This window comes from Topomyia yanbarensis, chromosome 3 (genome assembly GCF_030247195.1).
Source record: "Topomyia yanbarensis strain Yona2022 chromosome 3, ASM3024719v1, whole genome shotgun sequence".
Classification (NCBI taxonomy): Eukaryota; Metazoa; Arthropoda; class Insecta; order Diptera; family Culicidae; genus Topomyia; species Topomyia yanbarensis.
In genome coordinates this window covers 224,775,897-224,789,955 of record NC_080672.1, presented here as the reverse complement: position 1 = coordinate 224,789,955, position 14,059 = coordinate 224,775,897, and the positions used below count along the sequence as shown (strand labels likewise).

Below are 14,059 nucleotides of genomic sequence, written 5' to 3'. Positions count from 1 at the left end.
AAAAAAAAATTCACTGGTTTTTCAGACCCACGCGGAAAGTTTATTTTAGAGGAATTAGAAAATTTTATTCGCGTAGAGGGCGGTTTAGGGAAGGGTTCCCCTCACTGTATCCCCCTAACTACGACCCTGTTAAAATACAGAAAACCTATGTAAGTAACAAAAAATAAGGTTGACGATGTTCAGAGTGATTGCATAACCTTTCTATAGGAGAAAGGCAAAAAGCGTTGAAATGAAATCGCAGCTCCTGATATCACGCTATCTCTGAAGTGCATAGTTCCAAATTTTACTTCGACATCGACTTTTTCTAAAGGTGACTTCCCGGTAGTATCCTTGATTTGAATTATTATCGCTGATCATAATGCCAAAGAACAAATAAAAACCTCTCGAAAACGAACCGTTTGGGAAAATCATCATTACTGGAATTTTCATTTTCACGAAACTTTTCGATAACCTTCCGTCACTTGCGTTAATGCACTGGGTGCACAGTGCTCTGAAAATCTAGCGAAATCGTTTTAGGGTACCAGTGGGTCTGATTTAGAGCTATCTGCGCGGCGAGTTAAATCTGTAAAGAATACTAAAAATTAATTTCTATTCCATAATTTTCAGTTCAGCAATTCGAGAGATCGTGCTCACCGCAAGCCATGAAAAATAGACTACATTGTGAAGCGATGGTCACTATTTATTAAAAAATCACGGTTAAATACAAAATAAAACTATTAAAAAAAATCAAATAGTTTATAATTTTCACAAACTTATTAGGAAAAATTGTTTAATAAGCTATCGTAATATTGTGTAGGAAAAAAGTTGAAAATTTCAGTATTTTCTCTATCTGCAACATATAAACCCTTAAGTATACCAATTAATTGGTATACAAATTGGAATAGGTTCGCCAAATTTTGGAAGAAGTCTATAAAATAACCCCTTGAATTGTGGATGAGAGTCAAAGGAGACATAAATGGGAGGCAGGAATGAAGGTAGAAAACGGCAAAAATGGTAAGTTTTCTAGTACACATGTGTTATGTTATATATATACAAATTGAACCAATATACTAAATACGCGTCGATTTCCTGCTTATATGGAATCGAAAGTTTTACTGTAATGTTATAATCCAATTGATACAAACATTACAGTAAGGCGGGGCTAGTTGATGGAACGATGACCTCGGAACATGTCTGGCACTGTACACGAAATGGGTCATCGGAAAGTCAATTGAGCTAACACCTTCCTAAATCCGTGAACCAAGTTATTTGCATGAATGTTTAAATACATGCAAACATCTTTTTTCTGTAAATCACTACCAGCTAGTGGGAGATAGGAAGGTTAACACACACACACACACACACACACACACACACACAAGTCTATAAAATAACCCCTTGAAAACTATTTAAAAATTGTTGTAGTTCGATGCAATAAAAAAATCCCCAAAAATGAAATGTACCTGTTAATGTGAAACACAGTGAATAATACATACAATAAAAACTCATTTTTATCAGTATCATGGTGTATTTTAGGCTGACGAAATGGGGACATTGACTAAATCGGACTATTTTGACATTGTTTGGTTCAGTGTAGAAACAGCATAGTGTCTGCCCTGGTGTAATTTTCAGACAGCATGGCAGCCATATATATTTCATTTCCCGCCAGTGTCGCCTGCAGTATATAAATCTTGTGCAGCATGATTTATGCTGCTTTGTTTACATTACGGAAACAGTTCGCTTTCTTGCTAAGTAAAATTATTATATTTCGACTGTTTCCGAGTAATAAGTGCATAAATAGTAGTGGGAAGAAGAATCCCAGCACAGTACATTTTCACAGTTCAAATTTAATAAACCCGCTAGACGAACATCACAACGTTTTGTACCGATTCTTGCAGTTTAGTTTGAAACCCATATATAATAAATTAATTTGAGAGATTCAATCAAGTTACTATTAACGTAGTGAATCGAACTAAGTGCAGAAATACCCAAAAGATAAATTTGTAGTGATATTTATCGCCCTATTCCGCTTACCTACCCGTGCCGTGCCGCTCTGGAAGACCGTAATTTTACTTACCCGTTTGCTGCTCCCGTTGATGATCCGTTGTTCCTGAAAAGAAGCGCTGCTAAACGATGAAAGTTAATTACTCCCGTCCCGTCATTGACCGCTGCTCCTGAAAGAAGAAAGGTTACTTACTCAGTGATTGCTACTGTCAATGATCCGCTGTTCCTGAAATAAATAGGCTGCTAAAGGCGGAAGAAAGTTGAGTGCTCCCGTCCCGCCGATGATTCGCTGTTCCCGAAAACGAGATCTGCGAAATAAGAAGGTAATCCCGTCCCAAACAGAAATCCTACCCCAACATTTTGGTGCCGTGACCAGGATTTCCGCACCACCCGTCCCGTCACACATTCATCGAAAGGCAGATTGAGTTGACATAACCTCAAATCAAGTTATCAACCCCTGGCTGAACATCATTGCTGCTGTTGCTTAGACGATAATTTCAATCGCTGATCCTTTGCTGCTGATATATATATATATATAAAAATACAAGGCCTCTTTTGGAAGAGGTACCAGGTGAGTACCATTCCAATAACGTTAAACCTTTTTTGCGGTACTTCCTGGGTCTTTTTGATTCCAGTCGCACGTGTATTTGTTCCCGAGATGCAAGCAGCAAAATGCCTAGTGAGCGGAAAATGAAGGCAAAGGAGTTGAAGCGGAGAAATATCGTGGAAGCATTGAAGAGGATGAACGAGTTTTTGGAAAATTTTGATCCTGTTCAGCATCAACACGAAGTCCCCCTTCGTCTCGAACGTTTGGACAAGCTGATCGAAACCTTCGAGATGATACAATCGGAGTATGAAGAATTCGACGATAGTGAAAAGTTTGTGACCGCTAACTTGGAATGCAGAGCAGCCGTAGAAGAGCAGTACTTTCATATCAAAGCTGGTTTACTGTCGAAGATGCCACAACCCGTTCCCGTTCCGATTGCTCAAACATCGACTGCTGAAATCCATCCCGGCCCATCTGGTTTGGCTAATGTGAAACTACCGACTATCACGCTGCCAGAGTTTGATGGAGATTTCAACAATTGGCTGACGTTTCACGACACTTTCGTCTCCATGATACATTCATCGACAGAGATTTCCTGCGTGCAGAAATTTCATTATCTTCGTGCAGCACTGAAGGGAGAAGCTGCAAACTTGATCCAGTCGATTACAATCACTTCTGCTAATTATTCCGTAGCTTGGGACACACTCGTCAAACGCTACTCCAATAGGTCTATTCTTCGGAAAAAGCATATTCGTGCGCTGCTTAAATACCCGAAAATCCCCAACAATTCCGTCGATGCTCTGCACAAGATAGTGGATGATTTCCAGCGTCATACAAAGGTGTTACAGCAACTAGGTGAACCCGTCGAACATTTCAGTTGTATTTTGATGGAGCTACTGGAAGACAAATTGGACGATGCTTCACTGCATGCTTGGGAAGAATCAGTCTCGTCAGATGAACAACCCACATACACCAAGATGATAGAATTCCTCCAGAAAATGACCCGTGTGCTGGAAACTATTCTCATTAACCGCCCGCAACATGCCCATCAAAAATCTGCAAGCCACAGTTCCGGAAACAAGAAGCCGTTTCAAACTCGTGTGAATTCAAATGCCATGACCGAAGCTTTGCAAAAACCGTTACCGTTATGCCCTGCTTGTGAGAAAGAGAAGCATTCAATTTTGGATTGTTCTGTATTCAATGGATTCGATGTTAAAGGACGCTTGAAGGTCGTAGCTGATAAAGGACTTTGCAGTAACTGTTTTCGTAGCGATCATTTCGCTTGTGCCTGTCGGCCCAAATACCATTGTAAACACTGTAACAAGCGTCATCATTCGATGATTCATCCCGGACCATTCTCAGCGAATCAGTCTTCTACAGACAATCGTACAAACGGTTTTAATCCCGCTCCCAGCATATCTCAGATAATCTCAGCTGTTATTTCCCTGATCCCGTCCCATCAAATGCAGCCGTGAAAGTGAGAAGTGGAGGCGTCATTTTGTCGACCGTCGTTTTATTGATAGTCGATGCATATGGTCAGGAGCATATTGCACGAGCACTGTTGGATACTGGCTCACAACCGAATGCCATCAGTGAGCGCCTATGTCAGCAACTGCACCTTCCTCGAAAAGTAGTCAACGTTTCCATCACAGGTGTAGATGGTACTATTACCAATTCGAAGTATCAAGTCCGTGCTGAGGTCCGCTCCAGAGTATCCCGCTTTAAGGAAGTGCTAGATTTTCTTGTGTTGCGGAAGGTTACCAGTGATACACCACCATCTTCATTCGTCGCCCCTAAGTGGGAAATTCCCGAAAATCTGCAGTTCGCTGATCCCGAGTTTAACGTGTCTCGAAAGGTATATATGATCATCGGAGCAGGTCACTTCTACACGTTCCTGCTTGAAGGCCGATTCCGTTTAGCCAATAATACTCTGCTAGTCGATACTGTGTTCGGTTGGCTAGTCACCGGGCAATTTGTAACCAACGAAGACAACCGTCAACCCCCTGTAGCTTGTCATGTGGCGACAGTTACTCCTGTCGATGAGTTGCTAGAACGTTTTTGGGCCATAGAGGAAGTCAGCACGTCCAACTATCCTGTCACAGAACAGCAGTGTGAGAACCTTTTCAGTGAAAGTACTTCACGTGATCCCGAAGGACGTTATATTGTGCATCTACCAAAGGAGCCTAATTTTCAGCAACTGCTTGGAACTTCGAAGGTGAACGCTCTACGACGATTCAAGTGGTTGGAGAAAAGCCTGGAGAAAGACAACGACCTCAAGCAGCAATACCACGAGTTCATGGCAGAGTATATTGCATTGGGCCATATGAAAGCCGTCCCCGAAGACGGTCTGGATGGTCCGGACGCCTGCTACCTTCCTCACCATCCCGTTGTAAAAACTTCAAGTTCAACCACAAAGGTGCGCGTCGTTTTCGATGGTTCGGCGAAAACAAGCACCGGACATTCGCTGAACGAAGCCTTATTTTTTTCCATACGTTTATTTGACATGGCATTTGCAAAAGCTTTTTACGCCAGTTTCTTTTTTTTACATAGCACGTTACAAAAATCCTTAAGACTAATTTTAACTATACTAGTAATTTGTCTAAAACAAACACTGAAATCACTTTATTGTTTGCTTTTTTCCTTACATTGTTATATTTCATAATGATCTAGTATTTTTTGTATTTATTTACTTTTTTTCTGTTATTGTCTAAATTTAAAAACTGAATATTCTAGGACACTTTAATTGGTGAATGATTAGCCTTGGATGAGAGTATGAGGAGATGAATTTAATTAAATTTTGACAGACGCTGTGTTTAGAAAATGATAGATAAGTTCCATGTATAGAGGATCGCGATACGCCAGGATGTCTCTAACAGGAACATGAATTGGTCTTCCTCGGACTTGTAAAGAATCTACTAATTGTGATCTGGCTTCACGATATTCAGTGCAGGACCAAACAACATGCTCAATGTCATGGTAACCCTCTCCACAAGCACAATGATTACCCTCAGCGAGCCCAATACGAAGGAGATGCGCATCTAAAGTATAATGATTGGACATGAGTCTTGACATCACACGGATGAAGTCCCGACTTACATCCAATCCTTTGAACCATGCCTTCGTTGATACTTTAGGGATAATTGAGTGTAGCCATCGTTCCATATCTCCATTGTCCCAAGATGTTTGCCAACTAGCAAGTGTCCTCTGTCGAGAAGCGCTATAAAATTCATTGTAAGCGATGGGTCTTTAATATATTTCACCATCTAGTGCACCAATCTTGGCTAAATTATCAGCTTTCTCATTTCCCGCAATAGAGCAATGGGCGGGGAGCCACACTAGGGTAAATTTATAACATTTTCTTGTTAGGTTACTCAGAGATTCTCGTATCTTCCCCAAAAAGAATGGATCTTGATTATCAATCCTCTTTGAGCGTAGAGCTGCAATTGTGCTGAGACTATCAGTGAGGATAAAGTAATGGTTCGGGGGTAAAGTATTAATTATTTGCAAACTATAGTGAACTGCTGCTAGTTCCGCTATATAAACAGAGGCGGGTTCTGCAAGTTTGAGAGAAATTGAAAAATTATTGTTGAAAATACCGAAACCAGTAGCCTCACTGATTCGTGACCCATCAGTGTAAAACATTTTAAGGCAGTCTATGTGTTGATATTTACTTGTGAATATTTTAGGGATCTCCCGCGAGCGTAGATGATCCGGAATTCCACGAATATCTGCTTGCATGGACGTGTCGAAGAATAAAGTGGATTCAGGAGTATCTAGTATATTGACGTATGTGGGAACATACCTAGCAGGCGTTATTTCTTGTGACATGTGATTGAAATACACTGTCATAAATCTGGTTTGGGGTTGAAGCTCAACAAGTCTTTCAAAATTTTCAATTACCAGTGGGTTCATAACCTCACATCGAATAAGTAAACGAGAGGAGAGATCCCAGAATCGGTCTTTTAAAGGAAGAACTCCCGCTAGTACTTCAAGACTCATCGTATGGGTCGACTGCATGCAACCTAAGGCAATTCGTAAACAACGATACTGTATCCGTTCCAGTTTAATAATGTGAGTGTTCGCAGCTGAACGGAAACAGAAGCACCCATATTCCATTACTGAAAGTATTGTTGTTTGATACAATCTTATCATGTCACTTGGATGAGAACCCCACCATGATCCAGTTATTGTTCGCAGAAAATTTATCCTTTGTTGGCATTTCGTTATTAGATATCTAATGTGGCCTCCCCATGTGCCTTTAGAATCGAACCAAATTCCAAGGTATTTAAAAGTCAGGACTTGGGCTATCGTTCTACCAACCAACTGAAGCTGAAGCTGAGCCGGATCACGTTTCCTTGAGAAAACGACCAACTCTGTTTTCTCCGTAGAGAAATCGATGCCCAGTTTTAAAGCCCAAATTGATAAATTATCCAAGCTATCTTGCAATGATTGTTGTAAATTTATAGCTTTTGGTCCTGTGGCAGAAACCACCCCATCATCTGCAAGTTGTCTTAGAGTGCATGGGCTGACAATACAATTATCAATGTCATTCACGTAAAAATTATAGAGAAGGGGGCTTAGACAAGAGCCTTGTGGGAGGCCCATGTAACTTATTTTGAGTGTCGCCAAATCGCCATATGAAAAATGCATGTGCTTTTCTGACAATAAATTGTATAGATAATTATTTAATATCGGTGAAAGACCACATTGATGTAGCTTCTCCGAGAGAACATCAATGGAGACTGAGTCGAATGCTCCTTTTATGTCTAAGAACACAGACGCCATTTGTTCTTTTTTGCGTAAGCGAGTTGGATTTCTGACGAAAGTAGCGCCAGGCAATCATTCGTTCCCTTTCCTCTCCGAAAACCAAACTGGGTATCTGAGAGCAAGCCGTTCGCCTCAACCCAATTGTCGAGACGTCGTAGGATAATTTTTTCCAACAATTTTCTGATGCAGGATAGCATTGCAATTGGTCGATACGAGTTATGATCGGAGGCTGGTTTTCCCGGTTTTGGAATGGCGATAACTCTCACTTGTCTCCAGTCACGCGGGACAATATTCTGCTCAATAAACTTGTTGAATAATTTCAACAAGCGTCTTTTTGCTAGGTCAGGCAGATTCTTCACCAAGTTGAATTTAATTCTGTCTAGTCCCGGAGCATTATTGTTGCATGAGAGGAGTGCAATTGAAAATTCCATCATTGTCAAAGGCGAATCTATGAAATCGTTACTTGTGGGAGCATCGCGAATGATTTTCTGCGCAGGAGCAGAATCTGGACAAATTTTCTTGGCAAAATTAAATATCCAACGATTCGAAAAATCTTCGCTTTCATTAGTCACGTTACGATTCCTCATTCTTCTGGCTGTGTTCCAAAGAGTACTCATTGATGTTTCTCTTGACAAGCCATCAACGAAGCGTCTCCAATAACTAGACTTTTTGGCACGACGGAGACTGTCAAATTTGTTTTGCAAAATGAAATAATTTTCAAAGTTCTCATGTATACCCCCTTTCTGTTTCATAATTTCTTTGTAGGCAACTTGTTTAGCTTCATATGCTTCAGAGCACTCTTTGTCCCACCAAGGATTAGGGGGCCGTCTATTTATTGTCATTCCAGGATTGCATTTCGTTTGGGCTTGTTCTGCTGCTTCAATAATTAAACCCGCTAGAAATTCATATTCTTCGGTAGGGGGTAGCTCTTCTGTCGAAGCAAGAGAAGTGGAAATTAATGTTTCGTATGTTTTCCAATCAATATTTCGTGTTAAGTCATAAGGAACATTGATTGAATTCGTAAGGCCTAATTCACTGTTAATTGAAACAACGATTGGCAAATGATCGCTACCGTGAGGATCAGGTACAACCTTCCACGTGCAATCTAACCGAAGTGATGTCGAGCACAGAGATAGATCTAATGCACTTGGACGTGCAGGAGGTCTGGGGATGCGTGTTGTTTCGCCAGTATTTAAAACTGTCATATTAAATTCGTCACAAACATTGTATATCAAAGAGGATCGATTATCATTGTAGAGGGAACCCCACAATACTCCGTGCGAGTTGAAGTCTCCCAGTATCAGTCGCGGAGCAGCCATGGATTCCACTACCTCAAAAATTTGACGTTGTCCAATTTGAACTTTGGGAGGTATATATATAGAAGCGATAGACATGTCTTTGCCTTTAATATTCGTTTGGACTGCTACAGCCTCAATGCCAGCAATCATGGGGATGGTAATTCTATAGAAAGAATAGCACTTTTTAATTCCTAGAAGCACTCCTCCATACGAGGTGTCTCGGTCTAGGCGAATAATGTTGAAATCATTTAAGTTGAAATTAATGTTTGAGGTAAGCCATGTTTCACATAGAGCAAAAGCATCGCATTTTAAATTATGCAGTAAAATTTTTAAAGAATCAATTTTTGGTATGATACTTCTGCAATTCCACTGTAAAACAGTCATGGAGTCTTTCACCTTAGGAGTTGAATTAACCATTGAAGGATATAATTGCTGCAAGGATGGGCCATTGAGCAATCAGCTGCTCTAAAAATGTTCTAATTGTTGGGAGGAAAGCTGAAAGTATACTCTTTAGTGGTTCAGAAATATTGAATGCTTTAAAAATCCAATCAACAATTTCAGAAAATTTCAATAATCCTACCCCCGGCTGAGGCTCAGAGGAAGTCGAAATTTTATTATTTCCAGTAATGGTGTTCTGTTTGGATTGTACGTTCCCAAAACCGGGTGGAATTGATTTCGGTTTTGAATCGGAATTTTTCGGTTTTGGGCGCAGTTTATCTATTGGTGGAGAAATTTTAAGGCCCTTGCTTGGCAGCTTGGGAAAAGAAGATTGTTTTCTTTTTCTGGAATTTCCGGGTAAAACAAATGATGTACCTTCGCACGCTTCGTCGGAGTCAGACTGTTCCGAAAATAGAGATGTGTAAGTGTTTTCTAAGAAGATGGGTTTAGGGGTAGCATTTTTCAACATTTCTGCATAGGAGCACTTAGACCTCTCCTTCAAGGATCGTTTAATTTTATCCTCGCGCACTTTATAAATGGGGCATGCAGGGAGCTCATGTGAGTTTTCTCCGCACATTAAACATTTTTCTGAATTTTCATTGCATGTATCCTCTTGATGAGAACCCCCACATTTGCCACACCGTGCCTTATTGGAACAGTAAGTGGCTGTGTGGCCAAGCTGTTTACAATTAAGGCAATTCATTACACGAGGGATAAAAAAGCGAACAGGGAGACGAATCTTATCGATAATGACATAGTTGGGCAGCGCAGACCCAGCGAAAGTCACTCGAAACGAGTCAGACAGTCGATAAACTTTTTTATCTCCTTCGTGTGATACTGAATGCAATTGCTTGCATTCAAGTATCTTTACGTCTTTAAGTATGGTGTCTTTGAAACGACCAACCCCATGCTTAATTATGTCATCAACAGTCAAACTCGATTCTGTGATGACCCCATCAATTTCAATTTCCTTTGAAGGAATTTACGCTCTATACTCACGCGTAAAAAGCTCGCAGGAAGCAAATGCATTGGCTTGTTTGAGACTACCAACGACAATGCGTATTTTATCTTTATTAACTTTAACGATCTCTTTTACATCCGAGAATCGCGAAGTCAAATCTTTCGAAATTTGAATGATATTTAGCGCCTTTACTTTACGCCTAATAAATACAATCCATGGTCCCGTTGACGACTCTGGGTAAATTTTAATTCTACTCGGGTTTACATTTTCAACAGGCTTAGGGGGAGGGTCTGTTACTCGTTCTCCCATCTCTTCATCCATTTGACCTAGCAAGAAAAACTATCACAAAAAGGAATGAAAAATATACCTGATATACCGGTAGAACACACCTCATGTGCTACGTTGTAAACTCGGTGCCCGTTGTTTGACAATGTGACACTTGCTGTCCTACTTCGTCGCGTTGCTTCTTCAGTAGAGAAATAGGCCTACCTGTGGCTTGCTGCGAAAATCCCACTGTCGATGCGGCACTTTTCGGTGCCACTTGTTTTCCTTATTCGTCGTACCACTTCTGCGGTAGACAAATAGAGCAAATGGGTCTACCTGTGACGCTTCCCCTCTCGTCGATTAGAATTGCTCGACGACACCAATACAAAATATTTTTTCTGTGTGTACAGAGACGATCACTGTCGATTTCTGCCACCGTGGTAGGCAAATTCGTCTACCCGCGGTTTGCTGTCAAAACACCACTTGTCGAGGATGCCGTTGACCACGCCTCCGACGTATCAATTGTCGACTCACACTTAACAAACTGGTCTCTCTCTCTCTTCCACAAAAACGCATACAGCGTCTCGCACTCCGTCACTCTCTCCAGAACAAAACCTTCCACCTGGAGGCACAACCGTCTCGGCCGGTTGCAAAAACTGTTATGGAAGCCTTATTAGGTGGACCCGTCGTGCAAGATCAGCTGCTCAGTAATATTCTGCGGTTCCGTAAATTTCCGATCGCCTTGGTGGCAGACATCGAAAAAATGTACCGCCAAGCTTCGATGCATCCCGAAGACCGTCGTCTACAACGAATCTTCTGGAGATTCAACAGCACGCAACCCGTAACCACCTATGAACTGTCGACCGTTACCTACGGACTCGCGCCATCCTCGTTTTTGGCGACAAGGGCATTGCAACAGCTGGCAGATGATGAGGGCGCACCGTATCCCAATGCTTGCAAAGCAGTGAAAAAATGTTTGTATGTCGACGATTTGATCTGCGGCGAATTCTCCGTCGAGCAAGCAATCCAGCTTCGTAATGAACTGAACGTTCTGTTAAGTAAGGGCGGCTTTTGTCTTCGAAAGTGGAGTTCCAATTCATTAGAGGTTTTGGCTGACCTCCCGCAAGAGCTTCTTGGGACACAAACAGCCCGAAAGTTTGAGCCCGAGGAGACAATAAAGACTCTTGGTATCAGTTGGGAACCAGCATCCGACATGTTCCGTTTCGACGTTTCCGTAATCCTGAGGGATGAGCCCGTAACCAAACGCAGTGTTCTTTCAATCATAGCTCAGCTGTATGACCCTTTGGGTCTAATCGCTCCCGTCATTGTTCAAGCAAAAATACTGTTGCAGCATTTATGGTTGCTTTCCCTGGATTAGGATGACGAAGTAACCCCTGACTTTCGACAACAATGGTTCCAGTTTTGTAAGCAGCTACCTGATCTACGCAAACTTCGCATCGACCGCTATGCATTTGTATCCAGTATCTGCCATAGCGAATTACACTGTTTTGCAGATGCATCAGAAGCAGCTTATGGAGCCTGCATTTATGTGCGTTCGGAAACATCAGATGGTAGAGTCAAAGTAATTCTGTTGGCTTCAAAGCCCAAAGTTGCCCGTTAAAGCGACTAACCATCCCTCGATTGGAGTTGTGTGCTGCACTGATCAGTTTCCGTTTGTATACCAAGATTGTAACAGCTTTAGACATGAAGTTCGACGCATGTTTTTTTCTGGACTGATTCAACTGTGGTACTGCAGTGGCTCAAGTCGCCTCCCCGAACCTGGAAAACATTCGTCGCAAATCGTGTTTCGGAGATTCAGTCAAATACTCACGGTTCAAGTTGGCTTCATGTAGTTGGTGCTGACAACCGTGCGGATTTGGTTTCTCGCGGACTATCACCTGATCAATTGATAGTAAGCGAAAAATGGAAAGGCGGACCAATTTGGTTATCAAAACTGAAACAGGAATGGCCGAAGCAAGTGTTATCTGAAATCCAACCCCCTGCAGAAGAAATGGAAATGAAATCTGTCACCGTTCTTGTCGCCCAGCAGAAATCACCCGATCCCTAGTTCCTGAGATTTTCATCGTACCAACGTCTTCTGAATGTCGTCGGATACTGTCTTAGATTCGCTCAAAACGCTCGCAGTAAGAATAACAGAATAACTGACCGAGTACTCTCCGTGGTAGAACTACAAGCAGCAAAATTCGGTTTAGTAAAATTGGTGCAAGCAGAATCGTTTCCCGAAGAACTAAAATCGCTGCATCGGGAGGTATGTGTGTCCACGAAATCCCAACTTCGTCTACTCAACCCGTTCATGGACACACAAGGAATAATTCGCGTTGGTGGCCGGCTACGGCTTTCCGACGAATCCTATGATGTCAAGCATCAAATCGTCATCCCTGGTTTCCATCCTTTCACCAAGCTGCTCATAAACTTTCACCATCGCAAAATAATTCATGGAGGCATTGTCATGACGCTAGCCGTCGTTCGTGATGAATTCTGGCCGCTCAATGGACGAAAAGCAGTTCGAAGTGTCATCCGTAAATGTTTCAGGTGCAACAGAGTCAACCCCCGTCCCATCCAACAACCCGTAGGACAACTACCAATTGGAAGAGTTACCGCAAATGAAGCTTTTACCCACACCGGTGTTGATTATTGCGGTCCTCTTTATTTGAAACCTACGCACCGAAGAGCAGCAGCACTGAAATGTTACGTCGCTGTGTTCGTTTGCCTCGCAACGAAAGCAGTACACTTAGAATTGGTGGGCGATCTGTCCACGTACACCTTTCTCATGGCCCTCAATCGTTTCATCTGGCGAAGGAACAAACCGTCCCACATGTACTCTGATAACGGTACCAACTTCATCGGAGCCAAGAATGCGTTACATCAGTTATACACTATGCTTCAGTCTGGACCCGACCAAGACAGAATCTGCAGGCAGCTTGCTGAGGACGGTATTCAATGGCATCTAATTCCTCCCCGTTCTCCAAACTTGTGTGGGCTGTAGGAAGTAGCAGTTAAGGTGGCCAAAACGCATCTGGTTCGCCAACTGGGCTGTTCATCACTTTCGTATGAGGAACTTACCACCGTACTAACAACTATCGAAGGTTGTATGAATTCCCGCCCGCTCACACCGTTATCAGATGTCCCCAACGATCTGTCAGCTCTTACTCCAGCGCACTTCCTCGTCAAGAACATGATCCGTCCGCTGCCAGAACCAGACATCAGAAACGTACCGCATAACCGCCTTAGCCAATATCAGCGTATCCTAGCCTACTCGCAGCGATTTTGGCATAGATGGAGGAACGAGTATTTGAAGCAGCTTCAGTCGCAGTATAAGACCAACCCCCACTTGTACAACCTGGACATCGGCTCTGTAGTAATCCTCAAAGACGAATCGCTCCCGCCGGCGCGTTGGCCGTTAGCCCGCATCGTAGAAATTCATCCTGGACTTGACGGCGTCACTCGCGTTGCAACTTTACGCACTTCATCTGGCACGTTGAAGCGATCTGTATCCAAAATTTGCCCGCTACCATGTGCCAAGGAGATTGATGAATTCAATCTTAGAGCAGAAATCAAGTCAGACGCAGCAGAAAACTAACTGATTAAATTAAACAATATTGTAAACCATCACGATAAAGGCAGTCAAAGTAGTTTTAGGCAGTTTAGTTGAAAAATAGTTTTTCAAGGTGGCCGGTTATGTTTGGTTCAGTGTAGAAACAGCACAGTGTCTACCCTGGTGTAATTTTTAGACAGCATGGCAGCCATATATATTTTATTTCCCACCAGTGTCGCCTTCAG

General features: G+C 42.3%; 1 protein-coding gene across 1 annotated transcript; it reads left to right on the top strand.

Annotated features, from left to right (window-relative positions):
• The first annotated feature begins 2,655 nt into the window (after window positions 1-2,655).
• On the top strand, window positions 2,656-13,859 carry LOC131687698 (uncharacterized). Its single transcript, XM_058971793.1, has 5 exons — window positions 2,656-3,784; window positions 4,000-4,965; window positions 10,936-11,316; window positions 12,445-12,782; window positions 13,266-13,859. The coding sequence occupies exons 1-5, from the start codon at window positions 2,656-2,658 to the stop codon at window positions 13,857-13,859; spliced, it is 3,408 nt and encodes a 1,135-aa protein (XP_058827776.1).
• The last annotated feature ends 200 nt before the right edge of the window (window positions 13,860-14,059 follow it).